The 19,579-nt window shown below is 43.7% G+C and overlaps 1 protein-coding gene across 7 annotated transcripts in view; it reads right to left on the bottom strand.

The window, feature by feature from the left end:
- The window catches only part of ZDHHC15 (zinc finger DHHC-type containing 15), a 39,517-nt gene extending 20,607 nt beyond the window's left edge, over positions 1 to 18,910 (bottom strand). Inside the window, exons 1-8 of one of the 7 annotated variants that reach the window (XM_046940496.1) lie at positions 18,831 to 18,910; positions 18,679 to 18,742; positions 12,518 to 12,603; positions 9,040 to 11,304; positions 4,034 to 4,060; positions 2,355 to 2,449; positions 1,602 to 1,722; positions 672 to 741 (exon numbers count right to left, since the gene is read on the bottom strand). In XM_046940496.1, the coding sequence (XP_046796452.1) occupies positions 672 to 741; positions 1,602 to 1,722; positions 2,355 to 2,449; positions 4,034 to 4,060; positions 9,040 to 9,205 (479 nt within the window). In that variant the 5' untranslated portion in view covers positions 9,206 to 11,304; positions 12,518 to 12,603; positions 18,679 to 18,742; positions 18,831 to 18,910. Of the gene's footprint in view, positions 1 to 671; positions 742 to 1,601; positions 1,723 to 2,354; positions 2,450 to 4,033; positions 4,061 to 6,818; positions 7,072 to 9,039; positions 11,305 to 12,483; positions 12,604 to 18,678; positions 18,743 to 18,830 lie in introns of those variants that run through there. The other 6 variants (XM_046940494.1, XM_025150054.3, XM_004940794.5 and 3 more) reach the window with 6 other exon arrangements.
- Between the last annotated feature and the right edge of the window lie 669 nt (positions 18,911 to 19,579).

Here is a 19,579-nt window from a genome sequence, read left to right on the forward strand (position 1 = left end):
AGGACAAAAAAAAGAAAAATTGATGAGTTATGTTTGGTAATAGTTTGCCAACTGTAGATCAATAGCAAAAGGCGGGTGAGATGTTTTGTATTTCTGGGGTGGGTCAGATTTCCACAAGACCCAAACTCAAGACAACAATACTCTCTCACTGATGGTTTTTAAAGTAGGTGTCATTTTAAGATGGAACATTGATTACTTTTTCAAGATCTAAAAATGACTTTGGTGTTCTGCACGATAAAAAAAAAAAAGAGAATAATTTCTGCCCTACAGCACTTAAAACTTCTGCCAAACACCACATGAAAAGGCCCAACATGATAAAAAGTGAAAAACATACTTTATTTTGACCTGCTACAGGCAGTCAGTTAATCTTTCACTAGATATTAAGCTTTCTATCAACTTAATGCTCACAAATTTGTAGGTGTAGGAACAGCAAACACTTCAGGGACACAGACAGCAGTACGTGCTAATGCACATACACTGCTGAATGGAGCTGGAACAGAGGAACCCCTATGTCCAAAAGGTATGCGAACAACTTCACTTCTCCTGTGCTGCAGGGAGCCTGCTTTGCAGGGGGGGGTGGACATGATGATCTCTAGAGATCCCTTCCAACCCCTACGATTCTATGATTCACAACTCACATAACTTCAGTGAAAAACAACCCATTAACTTACATAGCACAAACAGAACAGTGGTGGCAACGATCCGGTTTTATTAGCTGGCATCTATCACAGAACCGAATACCTGAAATTAAAGGCATGTTAATACAAAATAATGTGGGTTTTTTTTGTGTGTGTGTTTTTTTGTTTGTTTGTTTGCATATTAGTATTCAGCTCTTTTTCAAAATATGCATGTTCTTTTCTTCAGTATTTTAAAAGACAAGTGCATCTGCAGCTCACTTTTGCTGCCAGGTCATAATTAGATAAGCAATGTTCATAGTTCTCGTAGAGACTTGCAGACGTAGCAACAACCCTCACTGTAAAGTCTACGATCAGCATAAGAGCAATAAAAGAAAACTGTACACGCCTCCACCTAGCTTCTATATTTACCCAGACTTCAAATACATTCTGTTTTGATAACTGCCTAAACAGCAGTTCTTTACTTCAGAATTCTTTGGCTTGTCAGCCAGAAGCAAATAGGTCAGAGCCTCCAACCTGAACATGGATTTCCCGGAAGCTTTGAAAGGAAGGCAGTATAAATTTCATCACAGAACAATCCCATGAATGGGTTTTCAGACCTCACACCCTGAATCCCTAAGCTAGGCTCCATCTTAAGTAAAAATCACTACAGATGTTGGTATTATGCTATTATTACTACTACTAAACGCAGACAATGCAAGTAGGCTGCTGAACTGTAAATACAAAGGGCAGCGTATTGTTGCCTAAAACCAGAACACACTACTCCAGTGAAGACATACTAAAGTCTTAAAGACTTTTTGTTTTCCCATACATAAAACCTGACAGATAGGACATAAAATTCTCAGCATAAGAACCATGCAGTGTATGCGGTGGCATCAGGCTGACCGTATAATCTGGATTGCTAGCATATGCTACTTCAGTCTGCTTGATTAGATTCAGAGAAACAGAGCTCTCTGCTTTGCTGACCTCCGCTCCCCGTTCTCGTGTACACTGGCAGCTTCCTCGCAATTTCAGCAAGAATTTGCCTCTGCACCTCTGGCCTTTCTTCGTTTTCATAGCGTTCTTTGTCAGCGTAGGACATATGGTACTGGAAGCAGAAGTCATGAGAGAAGCAGTTACTCACAGGGAGTGGAGACAGTTTTTCATATACAGGCAAGACTGGAAACATTTTATCTCCCACTCCTTCTAACAAGATTACTCTAATGGGAAAAGGAGTGAGAAAATAAGGGATGGACAGACAGGCAGCACACTATGCAGTGCATCCAAAAGAATCACAAAAGTGAAATTAAGATCACAAAACAACACACTCACTGCTGCTACGGACTACCATTTTTCATTAATAACATTAATAACAGTAAAAAGGACATCTTAAGCACTCTCTTTATGAGCAAGAACCCATCCCCACCTATAGTTTCCTATTTCTAACACTGGAATTCTTGTGATTAGGATTGGATTATGGCGATGTATATTGGAAGTGCCACACAAACATCACCCTATTCTATTGCTCTAACCACAGTAATAACCGTGTCTGATTTAAATCATGCTCTGTGGGTTGTCAAAGGATTCTCGGAGCAGTAAATGACTGTCTTTAGGTCACTTTAGGTTCCTTTCCACCTCTTTAGCAAAACCAATCAGTTAAGCAGATCAATTTGATCGAAGGATTGTTTCGTTAGCGTCCCTGCTTTCACTCTGTTACTCTGCAATGAATGGGATTCTTACCTTTTTGCCTGGCTGAACCGGAAGAGTAAAAATAGACTTCCAATATGTCCACACAAAGAGCACAAAGAGAATATGGAATATTATGAGATAGGCCACTAAAACAAAAAACAAAAAACAAAAAAACAAGAGCAGAACAGTGACTTCGCAGAAGTTTTGCTTACGATGGGCATAATTCCAATCTTTCACAACAGTGACATAAAAATGGGGAAAAGGGGGGAAGATTTCTACTAGCAGCCAGTATTACAACACAGCTGAACCTTAGGGCCAGGAGGACAGCAGAATTTCAGGTGTAGTTAGGAATTACCTATCACACATGCTTCCCCATCTCCACCCAAGCCACTCGTATGGATGAGGAAGAAGACAGCTATGGCAGATGTCACCCCGCAGGGCAGGTGGCACTGCTGTCACAGGGCACGGCAGACCCGGCTGCTGCTGAGCAGCACAGAATCTCCAGGTCTGGGGTTTGGCTGCTATGGAACATGCTTCCGACCTCAGTACTATTACTGCAGTGCAATGCTCACCCATGCAGTGCATTTTTCATCACTTAGGAGACTTGAAAAAAACCTCTAGCAGAGTTTTTCATCACCAGAAAATTAGAACTCCTATTCAACATCCTTTAGATTCGCCACAGTTGATACAATAAAACAAAACAGGAAAGCATCCTTCAAAGTAAGTAGGAGTGCTCTTGTGATTATTGAGAAAGCATAGTAAGCTGCTGGACGAAACGTGGAACCCAGCATGACTCTGAGCAATCTTATCTTAATATACAAACTTGACTGCAAAGCCTTTGGATGCCCAAGGCGTACGGTGGTGCAGAAAGTCAAAGCAGAGCAATCCTTCAGCTACACAAACTGTTCAATTATTTCCTTCATACTGAAGGCTCACTGAAACACATCAGTTAGAAAACAGTTTTATTTAAACACACTGTATAATCACAGCATCATCTTCATTTTAGCTCCTTCACTCAATCTTCAAATTCTAGCAAATTAAGATTGAAGTAACTACTACAAGTAAAGAGAGAAGTCTAAATGCAAGCACATCCAACTAAATGGACTGACTGAAAATGCAATTGGTATACAAAGGCCAAACACAGCTTTGAGAGTTTCTCACACTGACGTGTTGGGCTGTGGGACTGATCACACGAATCAACGACAGCTCATTATTCTGAGATGCAATCCTCATCCCACATGCAGATGGAGCTCAGTTGATTTAAATCAATATTTAAGGAGACAAATCTTGCAACTGTTTAGTGGTGTCGATCAAGCAGCATAGCACCTGTCACAGGACGCTGGCCTGGAGATGCACGACTATACCCAGCAATGACTACTTTCTGCTGGATGATCATTGACATCGTGCTTTCCACAGTTCCTCTATAACCGTTTCAAATAGTGGGACATCTCTCAAGTGGAAAGAAAAAAGAGCGAAAGGGATTGCAGCCTTTTCATGTCGTTGTTCATACACTGAGACTGAATGGGGGCATCTCCCACTGCATCCTGAAGTTACAGCACCTCCAGTGATGCACAGTGATGTGCAGCTACAGGCAGGGAACACCACAAAAGCACATTAAGCTTAAAAACCATTACTGGGTGCTCTGTTTGGCAGTGTAACTGCAACATTCATGTGTTGGTTTTTGTTTTACACAAAGACTGAACAACGTACTATAAATAAAATGTGCATACCTTTTTCTGCAGGGTTGCTGAGTGTCACTGAAAAAGAGAAAAAAAAAACATATGCTTACAGAGCAAATAGGGATCTCAGGAAAGTTTGTGCCAAATGATGTTTCTAAATTTAAATATGCTTTTTTTAGGAAAAACAACAACAACAACAACAGTTCCATTTCAACACAGCAGACAACAAAAGCCTACGGTCTCACATTGAAAGCATCCCTAACAGTTCTTCGTTTACTCACAAACGACACCCAGAAGATGTTTCAAGCACTGTTACCTATGCTGTGTTTTCCCCTGTTATAATATATATATATATATATATAATACATATATATTTTGCATATATGCTGCAAACCTGCTGACAAGATAAGCAGGTTCTTCTAGCACCTGCCCAGGTTGCACCTTTAGGTGTGCCCTTATCAGCCTGCTTTCTGCTAGCCTCAATCCACCACAATAAGCAGGCCTCACTCAGTTCTGCATCAGCATAAAGGAGAAATTGCCTTGGCTTTGTTTAGTCAGCAGCGACGGAAAGATAGATGCCCTATAATGACACAACCATTTCTATCATCCCTACTAACAGACATTTTACAACCTCTCCTCTCCTGGCTGCAATCCTGACAGTCCCTGCTAGCAGAAGCACCTGGAGCAAGCAGCAGTGTGTGCTGCGCAGCGCCTACCAACACCAGTGGCCTTCTGGGTCACTGTACAAACTGAACAGAAAAGATACGGCCGTGGTGGCCACAGTGACCTTACAGAGGGAAGATAAGGTCACCTTGCTGAACGACTCAGTGACTGACACAGCACCTTCCTGGGCTGAGTCTTCACTCAGACCTTGTCAAGCTGAAGTGATGGGGGATCACAGCCTTGGCCAACAAAAGTAGCTTTTCTCAAAACCCTGCTAATAAACAATTTTGATCTGCAAGCTGTTTCACACATAAAAATGTAAACTAAAAGAAACCAAGTATTTGCTGTTTCTCTGTGCACTGCATTACAGACCATCAAGATGCCTAGGAAACTTCAGTATTTTCTTTCACTTGTTGCAAATCAACCTCTGAAGTGCACATCAGCTTTTCATAAATACTGCTTTGTTCCCTCCTGCAATCCATGTTGTAGTAGCTGCACAGCCTTCCTAATTTGGTCAAGAAAAGAGCCAACTCCAAAGCAAAGATTGAGTACAAGTTTTTACCCCAGGTTCTTGCTCTCACTGCTGCAGCAACCACCAACCTGGCACAGAAACACAGTCCCCTCTGGAGTGTCAGCTGTTGCCCACACCTGTGGCTGAAGTTCCAATCCCAGTACTATGAGCAACCTCATGACAAAGAATCATTTGAGTTGGAAGGGACCTCTACAGGCCATCATTCCAATTCCCCTGCAATGAGCAGGGACACCTACGGCTCCATCAGGTGCTCAGAGCCCCATCCAGCCTGACCTTGAGTGTATCCAAGGGATGGGACACCACTACCTCTCTGGGCAACCCATTCCAGTACCTCACTACCTTTATTGTAAAAAGCTACTTTCTTATATCCAATCTAAATCTCCCTTCATTTAGTTTGAAACCATTTCTCATTACAACAGACCCTGTCAAAGAGTCTGTCCCCTGCTTTCTTATAGTCCCTATTTAGATACATCACGCTGTTTCCAGCCCTCAGCACAACTAAAGATCAAGATCAAGAATTAAAACTGAGTGGCTACTATACGCATGCCTGCAACTGCTCAAGTAGCAACACACAGTGCTCAGAATTTGGACAAGAAAGGAAGTCCTGAGCACTGGTTTTCAGGCAACTGCACATGCCAAGAATCAAGGTTTGATTCCTAAAAGCCTTAATTTACTCTTTTCGACTTCTGCAGAGATAACGTCTCACACGTGCAAACCAAATGCCTGACAGAGAATGACGAGGCAAAAGCAGACAAGTGAGGGCAAAGCAGCGGCTGTACGATGTGACCCCAGGCCGCGCGCTGGGCTCCTGCCAGCCTAATGCGTATCTGCAGAATAACACAATCCCAATCCAAATCCCATCTAATTCGGCAGAGCCTTTACTACCAGCTGCACCGCGACCCGGAGTCAAGCAGTGTTAAGTACTACTGCGCTTACACGGCGCTGCAATCGGGGCATATCTCAAAAGACCGGCAGCTCTTCTGAAACATACCCTGATTTTTTTGTCCCACGGCCTAGACAGCAGCTGCAGAGCTGCCGGGTACCTGCAAGCATCTGCGGAACTGCTCCACGTGGATTCAGAAACAGCCAGCAATTTCAGAGACGGAACAGAATATCACGGAGCACTTGGGGCTCTCGCTTTGCTGCACGCTGAGACAGACGACAGAAGCCGCTCTTCACCTCAGCCCTCTCCAAGAAGCAATAGGGTTGCCAAAGCAATAAGGGCTAACAGCTGTGCTGTAAGCCCGCTGTGCAACACCGGAAGGCGACGCAGCACTACCTCACGCTGTTGCTCTGGGAACCGGTGCCCGCATTTCCCGGACTGACCGGACCGGCAAAGCGCCGCCCGCTCCTGCCAACAGCCGAGGCTCCCGGGGGCACGCAGAGGCCGCAGGGCGCCGTCCCCCCCGCCCACCGTCCCGGCCGCAGCGGAGCGCCCTTCACTCTCCGCCCGGTGCCCACAGCCCGAGCTGCGCCGCGCGGCCGGCGCCCACACCTGCTGCTACTGCTGCTGTTGCTGTTGCTGCCGCGCGGCTCAAAGCGAACGGAGGACGGGAGAAAGAGCGAAGCGTTTCGCCTGAGCTCCGCGCTGACCCGCCCTGCTCTGTTCTGCCCTGCCCTGCCCTGCCCTGCCCGCGGCACCTGCACGGAGGCACGGGGCGGCTGAGCCCGAGGCCCGTCGCGGCCGCGCTCCCCCCTCCCCCCTCACGGCCCGCCCCTCACTCAGGCACAGCTCGCAGACGTAGGCGTAGTAGGACCAGAGGACGACGAGGGTGATGATAAGGACGGGCACCCAGGCGAACGCCCGCTGGCAGCAGCGCAGCCCCCGTGACAGGGCCATCCTCGGCCCGCCCGCAGCGGGCACCGGCAGCGCGGCGGCGCTCGGAGCTCGGCTGAGCGGCCTGGCGGCGGGCGGGCGGGATTGGGCGCGGCGCGGCGCTATGGCGCCCCCTGTCAGCAGGAGCGGGCGGGGAGTGGGTTGCGCCGGGGCCTCCCCTGGAACGGGCCCAGACAGATCTGTCTCCGCAAAACAGCTTTACCACCTCCCTGCGGGGCCCGGTCACGCAGTACCAGTTGCAGTACCTACTTTCTCGCCTTAATTCAAGCCCATCCGGACACTCGCACTCAATACCCGTGCCCGGCCCGCCTGTGGAACAGAGCCAGCGTGCCCTCTCCAACCCGATGACATTAGCGTTTGATGTAAAAAACAACACCCCTGCCCCCTTCCCCAGGCTGCTGCACAACCACCTTTTAGCTCCCTTAGGATTCCTTGTCACTTCCATATTCAGAATGTGTTCTGAATTAATGCTTCAATTGATTAAACTCACTATATTGCCCCCATTAAGGAAATTAGTTTTTCTACCAAGAGAGATTTATCTAACAGAACGTACCCCGCCTAAAGCCCTGGTGTAATCTGCCTCGCTTTCCAATCACCTCTTTTGTCCTTTTTTCCTCCAAAGTAGTTCTGTGATTCTGCCTTTTTGTTGGTACAGTACAGCCCTCACCAGATTTTCCCTCTTTTCAAGCATAGGCGCCACATTTGCCATCCTCCTGCCAAAACCCGTGTTTAATGACCAACCACAAACCCTTGGGCCACATCTGGAATTACAAACACAGTTCTTTCAATATTTTAAGACGGAGAAGATCTACAACCTCCAATTTTGTCAAATAATCTGTTTGGTATCACAGACTCATAGAATCATTAAGGTTGGAAAGCCCGCTAAGATCATCTAGTCTAACCAAAAACCCATGCCTGTGACTGTGCTAGACCACATCACCCAGTGCCACACCTCCATGCTTCTTGAACACTGCCAAGGACGGTGATTCCACCACCTCCCTGGGCAGCCTGTTCCATTATCTCATCACTCTTTCTGACAAGAAGTTTTTCCTAAGATCCAATCCGAACCTCCCAGGTAGCAAAGTGACAGCTACCTTAACCTCCTTCTCTGCCCCACTCACAGTCTCTATGACCACTGTCTTTATCTAGTCCAGGCTACTAAACTTCTCTTTTAGTACAAAACCTGAACTTCACAGTATGTGTTCAAATTTTCAGCATGTGGTCCAGCAGTATCAGTCTTTTGGAAAGTCCCTACTGTAGCAAAAGCTATTTGGAGAGATCATAAAGTACATTGGGTCTGAGCTGCCTGAAATGCTAACCACCAAATCTCAGACATCCAACAGACTTATGTATAGGACCTAAGTAAAGCCAGTGGAAAGAGAAATTTCCTCTTCCAGGGCACCTGGGAGGGGATTCGGGACACATACAGGAGACGTTGCCCCACCCTTGGAGGCACTCAAGGTCAGGCTGGACCAGGCTCTGAGCACCTGATGGAGCTGTAGGTGTCCCTGCTCACTGCAGGGGGGTTGAATGGATGGCCTTTAAGGATCCATTCCAACTCAAACAATTATATGATTCTGTGTTCTGAGGACTTTGAGGTGGAAGATATGAACATCCCCTTGCTTCCTCCTTGTCCACACTACATAGAGCTGAGAAGCCAGCATTTTACAAGTTTTTTTTATTTTTTTAAACTAAGACAAGTTTTAAACTGAGACAAGGGAGGTTTAGGTTGGATGTTAGGAGGAAGTTTTTCACTCAGAGGGTGGTGACGCACTGGAACAGGTTGCCCAAGGAGGCTGTGGATGCCCCATCCCTGGAGGCATTCAAGGCCAGGCTGGATGTGGCTCTGGGCAGCCTGGTCTGGTGGTTGGCGACCCTGCACATAGCAGGGGGGTTGAAACTCGATGATCATTATTGTCCTTTTCAACCCAGGCCATTCTATGATTCTATGATTCCATGATTTTTGCCAGCCATATATCTTAACAAAAGTAAGATTTAAAAAGTTTTTGTGAGCTAAATCCCTACCTGAAGTGACGCGCAGAATCTTTCCTCCTAAAATTTCAGAACTACTGATGACATAGACAGGAGCACAGCACATCCGTGGTACATTTTTCATGCATGTTTGTTTATAGAGCAGGAAGGCAACCTCTCCAACAGATAGCAGTGGAACTCTGTAAAAGGGAGCAGACATTTTCAGATAATACCTCTGTAAATAAAGTTAAGACTGTTTTTTTGTTCAACATCCACTTTTTCCTATGTGTTCTAAGATCCACATGGATTGTCTTCAAAATTCTTTTGTTTCATTGGGTTCCAGGGGAGACTTAGTCATATAAACACGAGCTCATCTGAGGTAAGAGATTCCCAAATAAAGCTCTTTCACACAAAATAATCATGCGACCTTCAGACCTGGCAGTTCCTATAATGTATTTTTTGCACGTGTGGTTCAAATGGTAGCTCCCCACTTGAAACTGCCAGCTGGATTTAGCTGTTAGTGGTATAAGGTACCTTGAGCCCTTTTCAGAAATCAACACTACAGATGTTATTCCACATAAACGTTGAATGTGAAGTTGAGCTACAGCCAATTTTATAAAGCAAAGAAAGTCCTCTTTGGATTGCCAGTGTAACTATGCTCCATAGCAACTGAAGCAGTTGCAAATAGTTCAATTTAAGAGAGTGGTTTAGGAAAACATGGGATTATCCTAAGTAATCTCTATAGAGTTCCACTCTGACCAGGAGCAGTTTTCTGATAACACACATCACACAGCCCTGAAACAGAGAGGCAAAAACTTCTGCAGAGCTCAAAAAGCTGTGATTTCACCCACATGCATAACAAGACTTCTGAAAACCGCCATCAAGAACTAATCACTAAGCAAAGAAGATGAAACAAGTAAGCGTAGCAGCTTTAGGGCAATTTAAAGAAGTCTCATGACTTCTGGCTTTTTCTCAAAAGAGGAAACCATAACTTTTTTGGGTGCTCAAAGAAAGGGTGTGGTGGTGACTCAGCAGTGCCACTGCCCACGGCGAACACCAGGAAATGTGCCCTTACAAAGGCCTGCAGTTCACAGACCAGAATAAGACTGATACCAGCTAAAACAGCACTGGCTTTGTCATTGGTAAAAAAAAACCCCAAACCTAAAATACATCAGGAAAACATAAAACCAGGAAACAAATGCCAGTTTATATGATTTGCCTATTACAGAAAACTCACACCTACCAATTTCACCAAAATGCTGCCAGTCATATGAGAAAAAGCTCTAAGAAAACTACATATGGTAGAAAATCCTTAATTGTTTTGCCCTTTAGAAAATCACGACTGAAAAATGCAGTTTATATTCCCAGCGTTGGACATGAAATCGAGCACAGACTGCAGCAGGCATTTCGAAATGATACTCAGCTCCGGAAAGTCAAAGCTGGTCAAGTGGCTTTCACTACTGCTAACTTCAAAATCTTGCATAAGCTTGTAATAAATGCAAGCCCTGAAGGCATGTAGAAGGATAGCTTGAAAAGCAGTTGTAAATAAAAATAAGCCGAGCCTAGTGAAGATCTCACCCTTTCAGCCTGGTTTGTGTGTGAAGTAAAAGCGGATGTCTTTTTATTGCCAGATGTATTCATGTCCAGGTATATCACCCACTGCTTATCAGCAACAGGGATATCCAAGAGTTTGGGATAATCCATGAACCAAAGACAACCTCAGATGCCAGCTGAGAGCCCAGCATTGCCACCTCTCCCGGGGATCTGAAGAAGGCTTGGGGGCCCCAAAGCTGCCCCATTTTGTTATTTACTGTAGGAAAACACAGCAGCAATCCCTACCTTGCTTGTATCTTGAACTATCACATAGAGTACTTGTAGGTACCTAGATAGATCTTTACAATGAACATTCCATCCACGCTGATCAGATTTGGCCTTTAAGAACACAGAACTCAGCTCCAGCAGAATAGTTAGAATACGATTTCTTCATAAAAAATGGAAATAAAACAGCTGATTACAGAAAACAAAACAAAACAAAACAGAATGAAACAACCCAAACCAAACAGTGGGTCCAGAGCCAGGCCATACCAAGCTCTGTAGCTACCAATTAATATCCTGGCTGCCATCCGGACTGCTGCGTGTAGTGCTGCAGCATGACCCACAGCTCACACAGACAGACAACAGGCGTTGCTGTAGCTGGAGTTTCTCGGTAGCCTCCCCAGTTTGTCTCAAACAGGCCAGAACTCAGCTGCTCCATCTGCCCGCTGCCGTCTCAGGAAGTTCAAAGGAGTAATGGGCCAAAGAGTCAGGATTAGGGAATACCTTTTAAAAGAAAAATTACATGCAACTGAGCATCTCCAGACTTGAAAAGAGATCCTGTTATTTTTACTGGTGACTTCTCAGAGAACCACATTTTATAAAAGCATTCCCTTCCCTTTCCCATTTTTCCAGTTAGTCAGTGGGAGATGGTGAAAGTGAGGACTGATTGGCACTAATCTATCAGAGAGCTGCACTTTTTGCCATATTCAGTAGGAACTCTCCACTGTGTGTCATAAGATGTCACATTTACACATTAACACCCTCTCACTTCCTGGAAATCTCAGGAAAAACTATTTTTTGTTACTTTTGGCAGGAATTTGCAGATCTGTACTGTGATTCCTGCATTTTACAGGAGTAAAGGAGACAGTGTGCATACAGTGGTTCTATCCTACGCTGACCCACATAATAAGATAGAGCTTTGTGATAGAGTCTGCAGTTAATGAAGTAAATTAAGGAAAGTGCTAGAATGTACTCTCAGTGTAAATCAGCAAAGCTATGCTGAAGTGAACAGAGCCGAGGTCATACATTCCAGCTTCAGATCTCTCTGTACACCTCTGGGACAGATGTTTTTATTATTATTATTTTACAATAAGGGCAGTGAGGCACTGGCACAGGTTGCGCAGAGAGGTGGTGGTGCCCCATCCCCGGACACACTCAAGGTCAGGCTGGACGGGGCTCTGAGCACCTGATGGAGCTGTAGGTGTCCCTGCTCATTGCAAGGGAGTTTGACCAAGGGACTTTTATAGGTTACCTCTAACTCCAACCATTCTATGAGTCTACAACAACTATCCTACCATTAATTCTATAACCAAAGTGGGTTGACTTCCCCAGCCAGAGGTTTCCCAGCTTCCTTTGTCTGGTACGGCACATGCCTTGCCTTTGCACTGTGCCGTTGCTCTCTGCACTACCAGCATCCTGCCCTCTTGCATTTGTCATTCATCCCATCCTCGTTCAGCATTTAATCATAACTTGATGTGGAAATATGGGCAGCGTATATGGAGTATTAACAGGGTCTATCAGCCCAGATTGCAAGCGAAGCTGTTTCAAACATTAAAAGTTTTAATTATCACCAAGTAAAAAAGTGGCCATTTGCAGCAAAATGTGTGCCGTTCCTGGAAACGCAGTCATCTTGCTTGGAACTCAATAGGAAATCTGTAGAGCTTTTATCGTAATAGTTTATACCATTAGAGGGAGCTGTAGTCCACACAATGCCGACCTGCGCTTCGTCCGCCCAGGGCTTCTCCGGAGGGACAGGGGAGGGACCTGCGGGTGTCAGCATTGGTGGGGACACAGGATGGGTCACTGGAGATGAAACAACATCATCATGTTTTGTCACATTTACAGCCTTGCCCAACTGTTCTAAATGTTTTCCCCACAGCTGCTATCTCCAGATAACCTGGAGAGATTAGAAACCTGAATAAACACATTTATGCTACAGTTTTGGGCAAAAAAGAAAAATCACAATACCATAAATGTGACAATTTGTATTTTCGGAGTTGTTTATTTTACACCCCAAGTAGCATCCTTTTATTTGGACAGTTGATAGATACCATTCCATGCCTCTTAAGGGCAAAACCAAATTTCCTTCCGTATACCAATAGCAAACTTCTTCCCCCACCCCCTTCCTCCCCTGCAATTATCAAACGAACCCCATACTTTTATCACAGACATTTGCTACTGGACACTGCCTTACTATGTTAGCTGACAATAGCTAAATCCACTAACCTAACTAAGTCAATGGATGGACTTCTTCTCTTGCAGAGAGGGCTTCCTCACAGAGTGCACTTGGAGAAGAACAGATATGGAGCCCAATACTGTCTTTGGACATGCCAACAGAAATGGGAACATCAGAAATAAGGCTGCTTTGATCTTTGATCCTTAGTGTTGATGCAGTCCTTATGCAAGTACAGGAGCAGGATACCAGTTTCTGGCTTCTAAAATAATGATAATTCTGTGATACATGTATTTTCTGATCTATGCATTTTTTCAGCCAAATTCCATCGTCTATTTTCCCTCTCACTACTGAACTTTGAAAGCAGATAGACCCCTTTGGAGTCAATTAATTATTTCCTTATCTTCTAAAACAGCATATTGTGGAATTCTGAGTCCTCTGATATGGTGAAGCTTCAGCAAAATGCAGTCTTTTTAACTTAGGTCAATGCCACCTTTTAAGAATGAGTTATAGGCAATTAGGCCATTCCTTGGAGCTTTGTTTGAAACCATAAGGATTCATCAGGTGTATATTCTCAGAGATGCACAGAAGAGAATGGCATTTGGGTAAACACACAAGATTTTATAAACTGATTTTTTGCAAATCTTTGGACATGGCAGACATGACTTCAGACTTGAACAGCAGTGCTGAGCATAGGCACAGGCAGGCAGCATATGCCACATGCAATGTTTTAATTTCCTGGTAGCAGCAATTCTTAGAGGCACAATAGCTGGTTTGTTTATTTTTTCTTCTTCATCAGACCTTTTATTAACATTCTGTTAGATCTCTCCAATGCACCTGGTTTGTTGGTGACTGAGCATAATGGCATCTTTGCCCTGGGCTCTTGGAGACAGTGCATATGGATGGGGAAGGCAACAGATAATATGGATGCAAATTTCAAATTACTGTTTTCATCCCCGAGGCAGTTAAAAAGGACAAATCTCAAGGAAATAGGGAGAATAGCACAAGTGTGCTTTTGGTTTGTACTGAAGGTATAGACTTGAATACACTATTCATGGGCCTTGCTGAACAGAAATCATTTAAGTCTGGGGATATCCATGCTCTCCTGATGAAAGTTTAGCACAGTGGCAGATCATCAGGAACACTTTATTTACCAGCCAATGCTTGAAGCATAGGATCAAGACAACAGAAACCCAACAACTAGGATTTCAAGTCTGATGAGCACAAATTAATGATAACTGTCTAATCACTTCAAGGAGCAGCCAGTCAAAATTAACTAAAAGGGTGGCATTTTCAACATCCAAGTCAATAATGTCTTGCCTACTGAATCAGTCACGTGGAAAATGTAAACACTCTTTTCTATTTATTCAGTTTTATCTTTTCTTTTTATGTAATTTTGTCTTACTGCACTTTCTTGGCTTTTTAATTTTTTTAATTTTTTTTTTTATTTTTTATTTTATTTATGGTTTCATACTGATAAACCCTTAGATATAGCACAGAACTGATCTGGTGTGACCCCAGCAGCACATTGGTATTCAACCGATGAAAGTAAAACACAACCTCAGCCTTCTGAGCAGGGAAGATTTATCAGGTTTTGCTCTTCCTGAGACAGAGTTCTCCTGAGCAGTAGTGTACATACTTCCCCAGCTAACTGCCTCACATCTTCCACTGCATTCACGTACATGATAAATGCCAGTGCTGTAGAAACCTCTCAAACATACCGCTACCTCCTCCACAAACTGCCAGGAGAGGCTTTGTAAGAAAAATGAGTTTCATTTTTAGGTATTTTTTAAAAGCCAGTGCCGGAATTACTGACTTGGTGTGTTTTCCTACTCTTTTCTCCACTGATGCCCACCCACCTCTGGGAGGATGCTCCAGTCTCATTTGCATCTGATATTTCTTTGCATCTTCAGAACCTGTGTTGGTCTGGAAATCACTTGGAAGACAGAATTAATTAGATTGGATTGCTAGAATTAATACCACAGTGCCTTGGGAAGTCTGATATTTGTTATCAGCTATGTAGCTCTTGCCAGGACACTGGAATTGTTTTGTTTTTTTTTTAGAAAAAGGGTCTACTTAAATGCTTGCCTCTCTAAAACTACAGATCCAAGGTATACAGAAGTTTGAATGGTCCTAGGAACTATTTTGTACTGCCTTCATATTACAAGTAATGGATTAACTCTTAACTGAGAAAATAAACAAAAAAGATCCCAAAGCATCTACTAATGCATCCACTGTAACTCCTAAAACATGATATAGCCAATAAATGTTCATACCCACGTTTCTTTCCTCTGTTAGCCCATCTGTGAGCTGCATACACATAGCATTGCAGACACACAGAAGATAACACACATCTTAGAATCAAGCACTGTAGAATTACTCTGTACATGGGACCAAATTCCTGATTGTACCCTCAAGTCCTTTTCTCAGTTTCCTACCCGTAGCCCCACAGGAAACGCTGAATAGTTCGACCCCCTCTCCAGAGCTCCAATTACTTCTAGAGGGCTTTTTCATCCTTAATTGTCATTTATCCAAGTTATAATTATTTAATCCTTTAATCTTTTTTTCAAAAGTCATTCCCTACTGTTTTTCTCACACGATGCTCAACCACCTCAGCAGTGAGAGGTACACTGCAGTAGAACTGCAGTAGAACTGCAGTACACGCAGGGAATCATTTTCCAGTGGCAGTCACCCAGAGACTTCAGTGATGAACCACCTGTCCACCCTGTCATTGATCTCCAATTAAACCTATTTCATATAAAAAGAGTACCTACGATTGTCACCTTTAGTCTTCAGTGTACAAAAAAACCCAACAAGTGTAGTGCTTAAGCCTGCCTTTGACAGTCCCAGCCAGATTTCTCTTGCTTTATACAAGCTCCAGCTAGTCCAGATTCTGTCTGCTAAGGATGGGATGGGTGTCATGAATTATAGCGGATGACCCTGAGAAAAACACCATTTATTGTCAATTGTCCATTCTAATCTGTGGGAAAAACAAAATGATTTTCTTGAAATGCTGTGTGAAAAACAAGTTTTGGCCCCAAAATTTCAGAACATAATATAACCACTAGATTCATCCTTCTCTTGTAATGCCGATGAGCCCCAGGAGTACTTATAAATATTGGCAGACTGAAGTAGGCAGTATTTTGCCAGCTTTTTTTCTTTTTCCCTGCTAAATTGTAGTTAGTGTTTTTAACATAGTGATACATAACAACGCCCTTAATGCTATCCCTTGGAACTTCATCCTGAAATGGTGTTTCAACTCACTTAGGTCCTAGGACATGAAGAGCAGTTAGCAATACCAGTGCCAAGAAATAGTTAATGAATTTGCTGATAGACCCCAAGAAGGGGGTCTGCATTTCAAACAGCTGCACTTCAACTGTGGCAGCAGGAAGAAAATCCATTTTTAAACTTCCAAGTTTTATTCACTTTTTTTTGCCATGCATATCAATGAGATTTGTTTAAAAGTAGCATTTAGGGTGTCCTATTTCTGAAATACTTACAGAAACAGTTTTTGTGTCTCTACCAAGCCCTATTCATATTGAGAAGAACGTGAAAGAAGACAGCTGAAATACACTGTAGACAAGTTCTCCAGAGACTTCACATGAGGCTAAGAGCCTGTTGCTTTCCTTTCAATAATTAGCTCATACTCAGTTGATTATTTCATGAGATCTAAAATTTCATTTCATCTAAATTGGTATTTGCTTCTATCTGGACACTCTCTAGATTAGCACTGTCACATTATTTCACCAGAAGTCTTGTGAATGAGGGAATGAAATGCAAGTGGGAATACAGAACTCATTTATCACCATGGCTATGTTAATTACAACTTCTGGTCTGTGGCTTTCCCAGTAATGCAGTTTGAGTTTTATTTGTCGAGTCTGTTCCTGTGATATCAGTGGGAAGCTTGCTTCTTTCCAGTTTCTGCTAGGATGCCAACATATTTAGGAATACTTCTAGAACAGTGGATAGTGATAGGACAAGGGGGAATGGTTTTAAACTGAGACAGATGAGGTTTAGGTTAGACATTAGGAGGAATTTTTTCACTCAGAGGGTGGTGAAGCACTGGAACAGGTTGCCCAAGGAGGCTGTGGATGCCCCATCCCTGGATGCATTCAAGGCCAGGCTGGATGTGGCTCTGGGCAGCCTGGTCTGGTGATTGGAGACCCTGCACGTAGCAGGGGGGTTGAAACTCGATGATCATTATTGTCCTTTTCAACCCAGGCCATTCTATGATCCTATGAAAACCATGTACAGTGTCAGTGGCCACACTGCATCAGGGATGACAGATATGTTACTGGTGCATTGAGCATAAAGTTGTGAGATGGAAGGGGCACAATATCATAACTGAGACCAAAGCAGCAAACGCGAGCCTGGCTGGATCCTTAGCACGTTGAAGCATGAGTTGTGTGCTTCAAGTATCAGACTTCTCAGGGTTGCTGTTTTGTTCGGGACAACAGCCCACACATGGAATATTATCCTGTTTTTCAACCTTCTACTTCGGTTGAAGTTATTTCTCCTAACACAACCTTTTCATCCCAAATTGAAACCATGGCTAGCGTGGCCTTCTGAACCACTAATGAGATGTGGCTGTGGGAATCCTCAAGACCAGTAAGTTTGAATCTTGAAAGGTATTTGTGTTTATGTAGTGGAAATATGAGAAAGCATATTTTGACTAATGGTATCGCCCTAGAGAGAAACATACTTGTTATAAGTATGTTCCATTGCAATTGCTGGAAATCTAACAAAATCGCCATAAACAGGACTTACATCAATGTTTCTGCTTGACCTTTCTGGGAGAATAAAAGTACCTTCTGGGAATGCAAAACAAATGAATTTTTTGGAAACAAAATGAGTAACACAGCCCTTCCTCTTTATAAAATGGAGCCCCGCTATAGCTGCTGCTGCTTAGAAACAGTTCCTCAAAATGATTCATAAAAGCACCAGATGTAAAGGTGCACACGTGTGTTTAACTCCAGGCTCTGATGCAAAACTCAGAAACACTCATGCTGTGGGTATGAGAATTTGGGATTTTAGATGAATAGCGTTTTCAAAATGAAAACCATATCCTTATGGACATGGATAAGCTATGCAATCAGCTCCCCTGACATTCTTGTTTCTGCCAGCTGATGTGCTGTTGGAACTGCAATAGCTGTTGCATAGCACTCCCCGGTGCTTCCCTAAAACAGCTCCCTTCTACATTTCTCCCCTAGGAAAATGATATCTTGTCTAGAACAGAAAAATGGCTCAAAATAATGTGATGAACAAAACAGAATTATAGAGAAATTGAGTAACATACAAAACTACTATCAGCACCATTGGTAGTATAGTTAATAGGACCAGAATGGTACCAAGACACTTGATGCCAATAATACTTACTGTATCTGCACATAATGTAATAATTACAGGTATATGTGAATACACGACTGAACTAACACTGAAAGTGCATTTTTACCCCTTCAAACGTTATTCCAAATGACACGCTAGTTTGAATTAAATATCACAATTCACAAAGCATTTTTAACATCTTGAACAAGTAGCCAAAAAGACAGTAATATAGCTTCTAACTCCCAGTTTTGTATGCTCCTGGTAGCAATGCAAGACGTTCACAGAAGCAATACCATTAGCCCAAATGCAGTGCGACAAAGCGCTCATAGATATGCTCCTCTCCCACAGCCAGGAGCTGCTGAAGCAGTTGGAGCCCTTACCCAGCTCACGCTGCTGAAGTAAGAAACGTGAATTCCTCATGGCAACATCTTCTCCATACAGGCCCTTTAGGAAGAGAGGAAATACATAGAATTCAGAATTAGGAATTCGAATCTGTAATGCACTGATTACCCACTGATCACCCCCCCACCACCTCCATGCCGTCTTGCAGAGCCGAACAGGGATAAGCAAGTGATTCCCCACCCGCTCCCAAGCCCTCCTGGGCAGAACCCCACTTTGGAAGGCAGGCTTAGCCCAGCCAGGAGCCCTGCCAGCAGCAGTGCAGAACCAGCACGTTTCAAGGCTGGCTCTTCTCCGGTGGCTTTTGCCAACTGGCTCCCGCATGTGGCAGAGCCTGCACTCCTTCACTTAACCCCTGCTGCAGCCAAAGGCTGACTCGCACCCACTGCAAACAAAAATCTCATATTTCACAAAAAGTCATGGGCTGGAGAGCATGGATTGCACAGCTGCATTTGTGCCATCATTAGCAAAGACACACTGCTCAGCTCCTCCAAAGACATCACGAGATAGAGTTATTGCTGCTCACCCCATCCTACACTTCTCCTCTCCTTCCTCTCTGTCCCCACACATCCACATGTTAAAATTAAGTGGGTCTTAACAGATCCATAAGTGGGATGTACCCAAGTGTTTCCAATTTGCCCTCAGTGAACTCGAATGAAAAACATTTGAAAATGAAATTCTGGGTGAAATCTTACAGTGTTGCTACAGCATATGGAGCTGATTTCAAATAGCATTTTGATAATGTCATGATCTGTTAGAAAGTGTTCACCTTACACTGAAGATATTATAAGCTCAGTTGCCTCACTCGGAGTATGTTCATCCTGTGATCCATAAGAAAGCTATTTAGAGGATTGTGAAATATGAACTTTGGCCAGGGCTAAT

The sequence above is a fragment of the Gallus gallus genome, chromosome 4, assembly GCF_016699485.2.
Source record: "Gallus gallus isolate bGalGal1 chromosome 4, bGalGal1.mat.broiler.GRCg7b, whole genome shotgun sequence".
NCBI classification, from domain to species: Eukaryota; Metazoa; Chordata; class Aves; order Galliformes; family Phasianidae; genus Gallus; species Gallus gallus.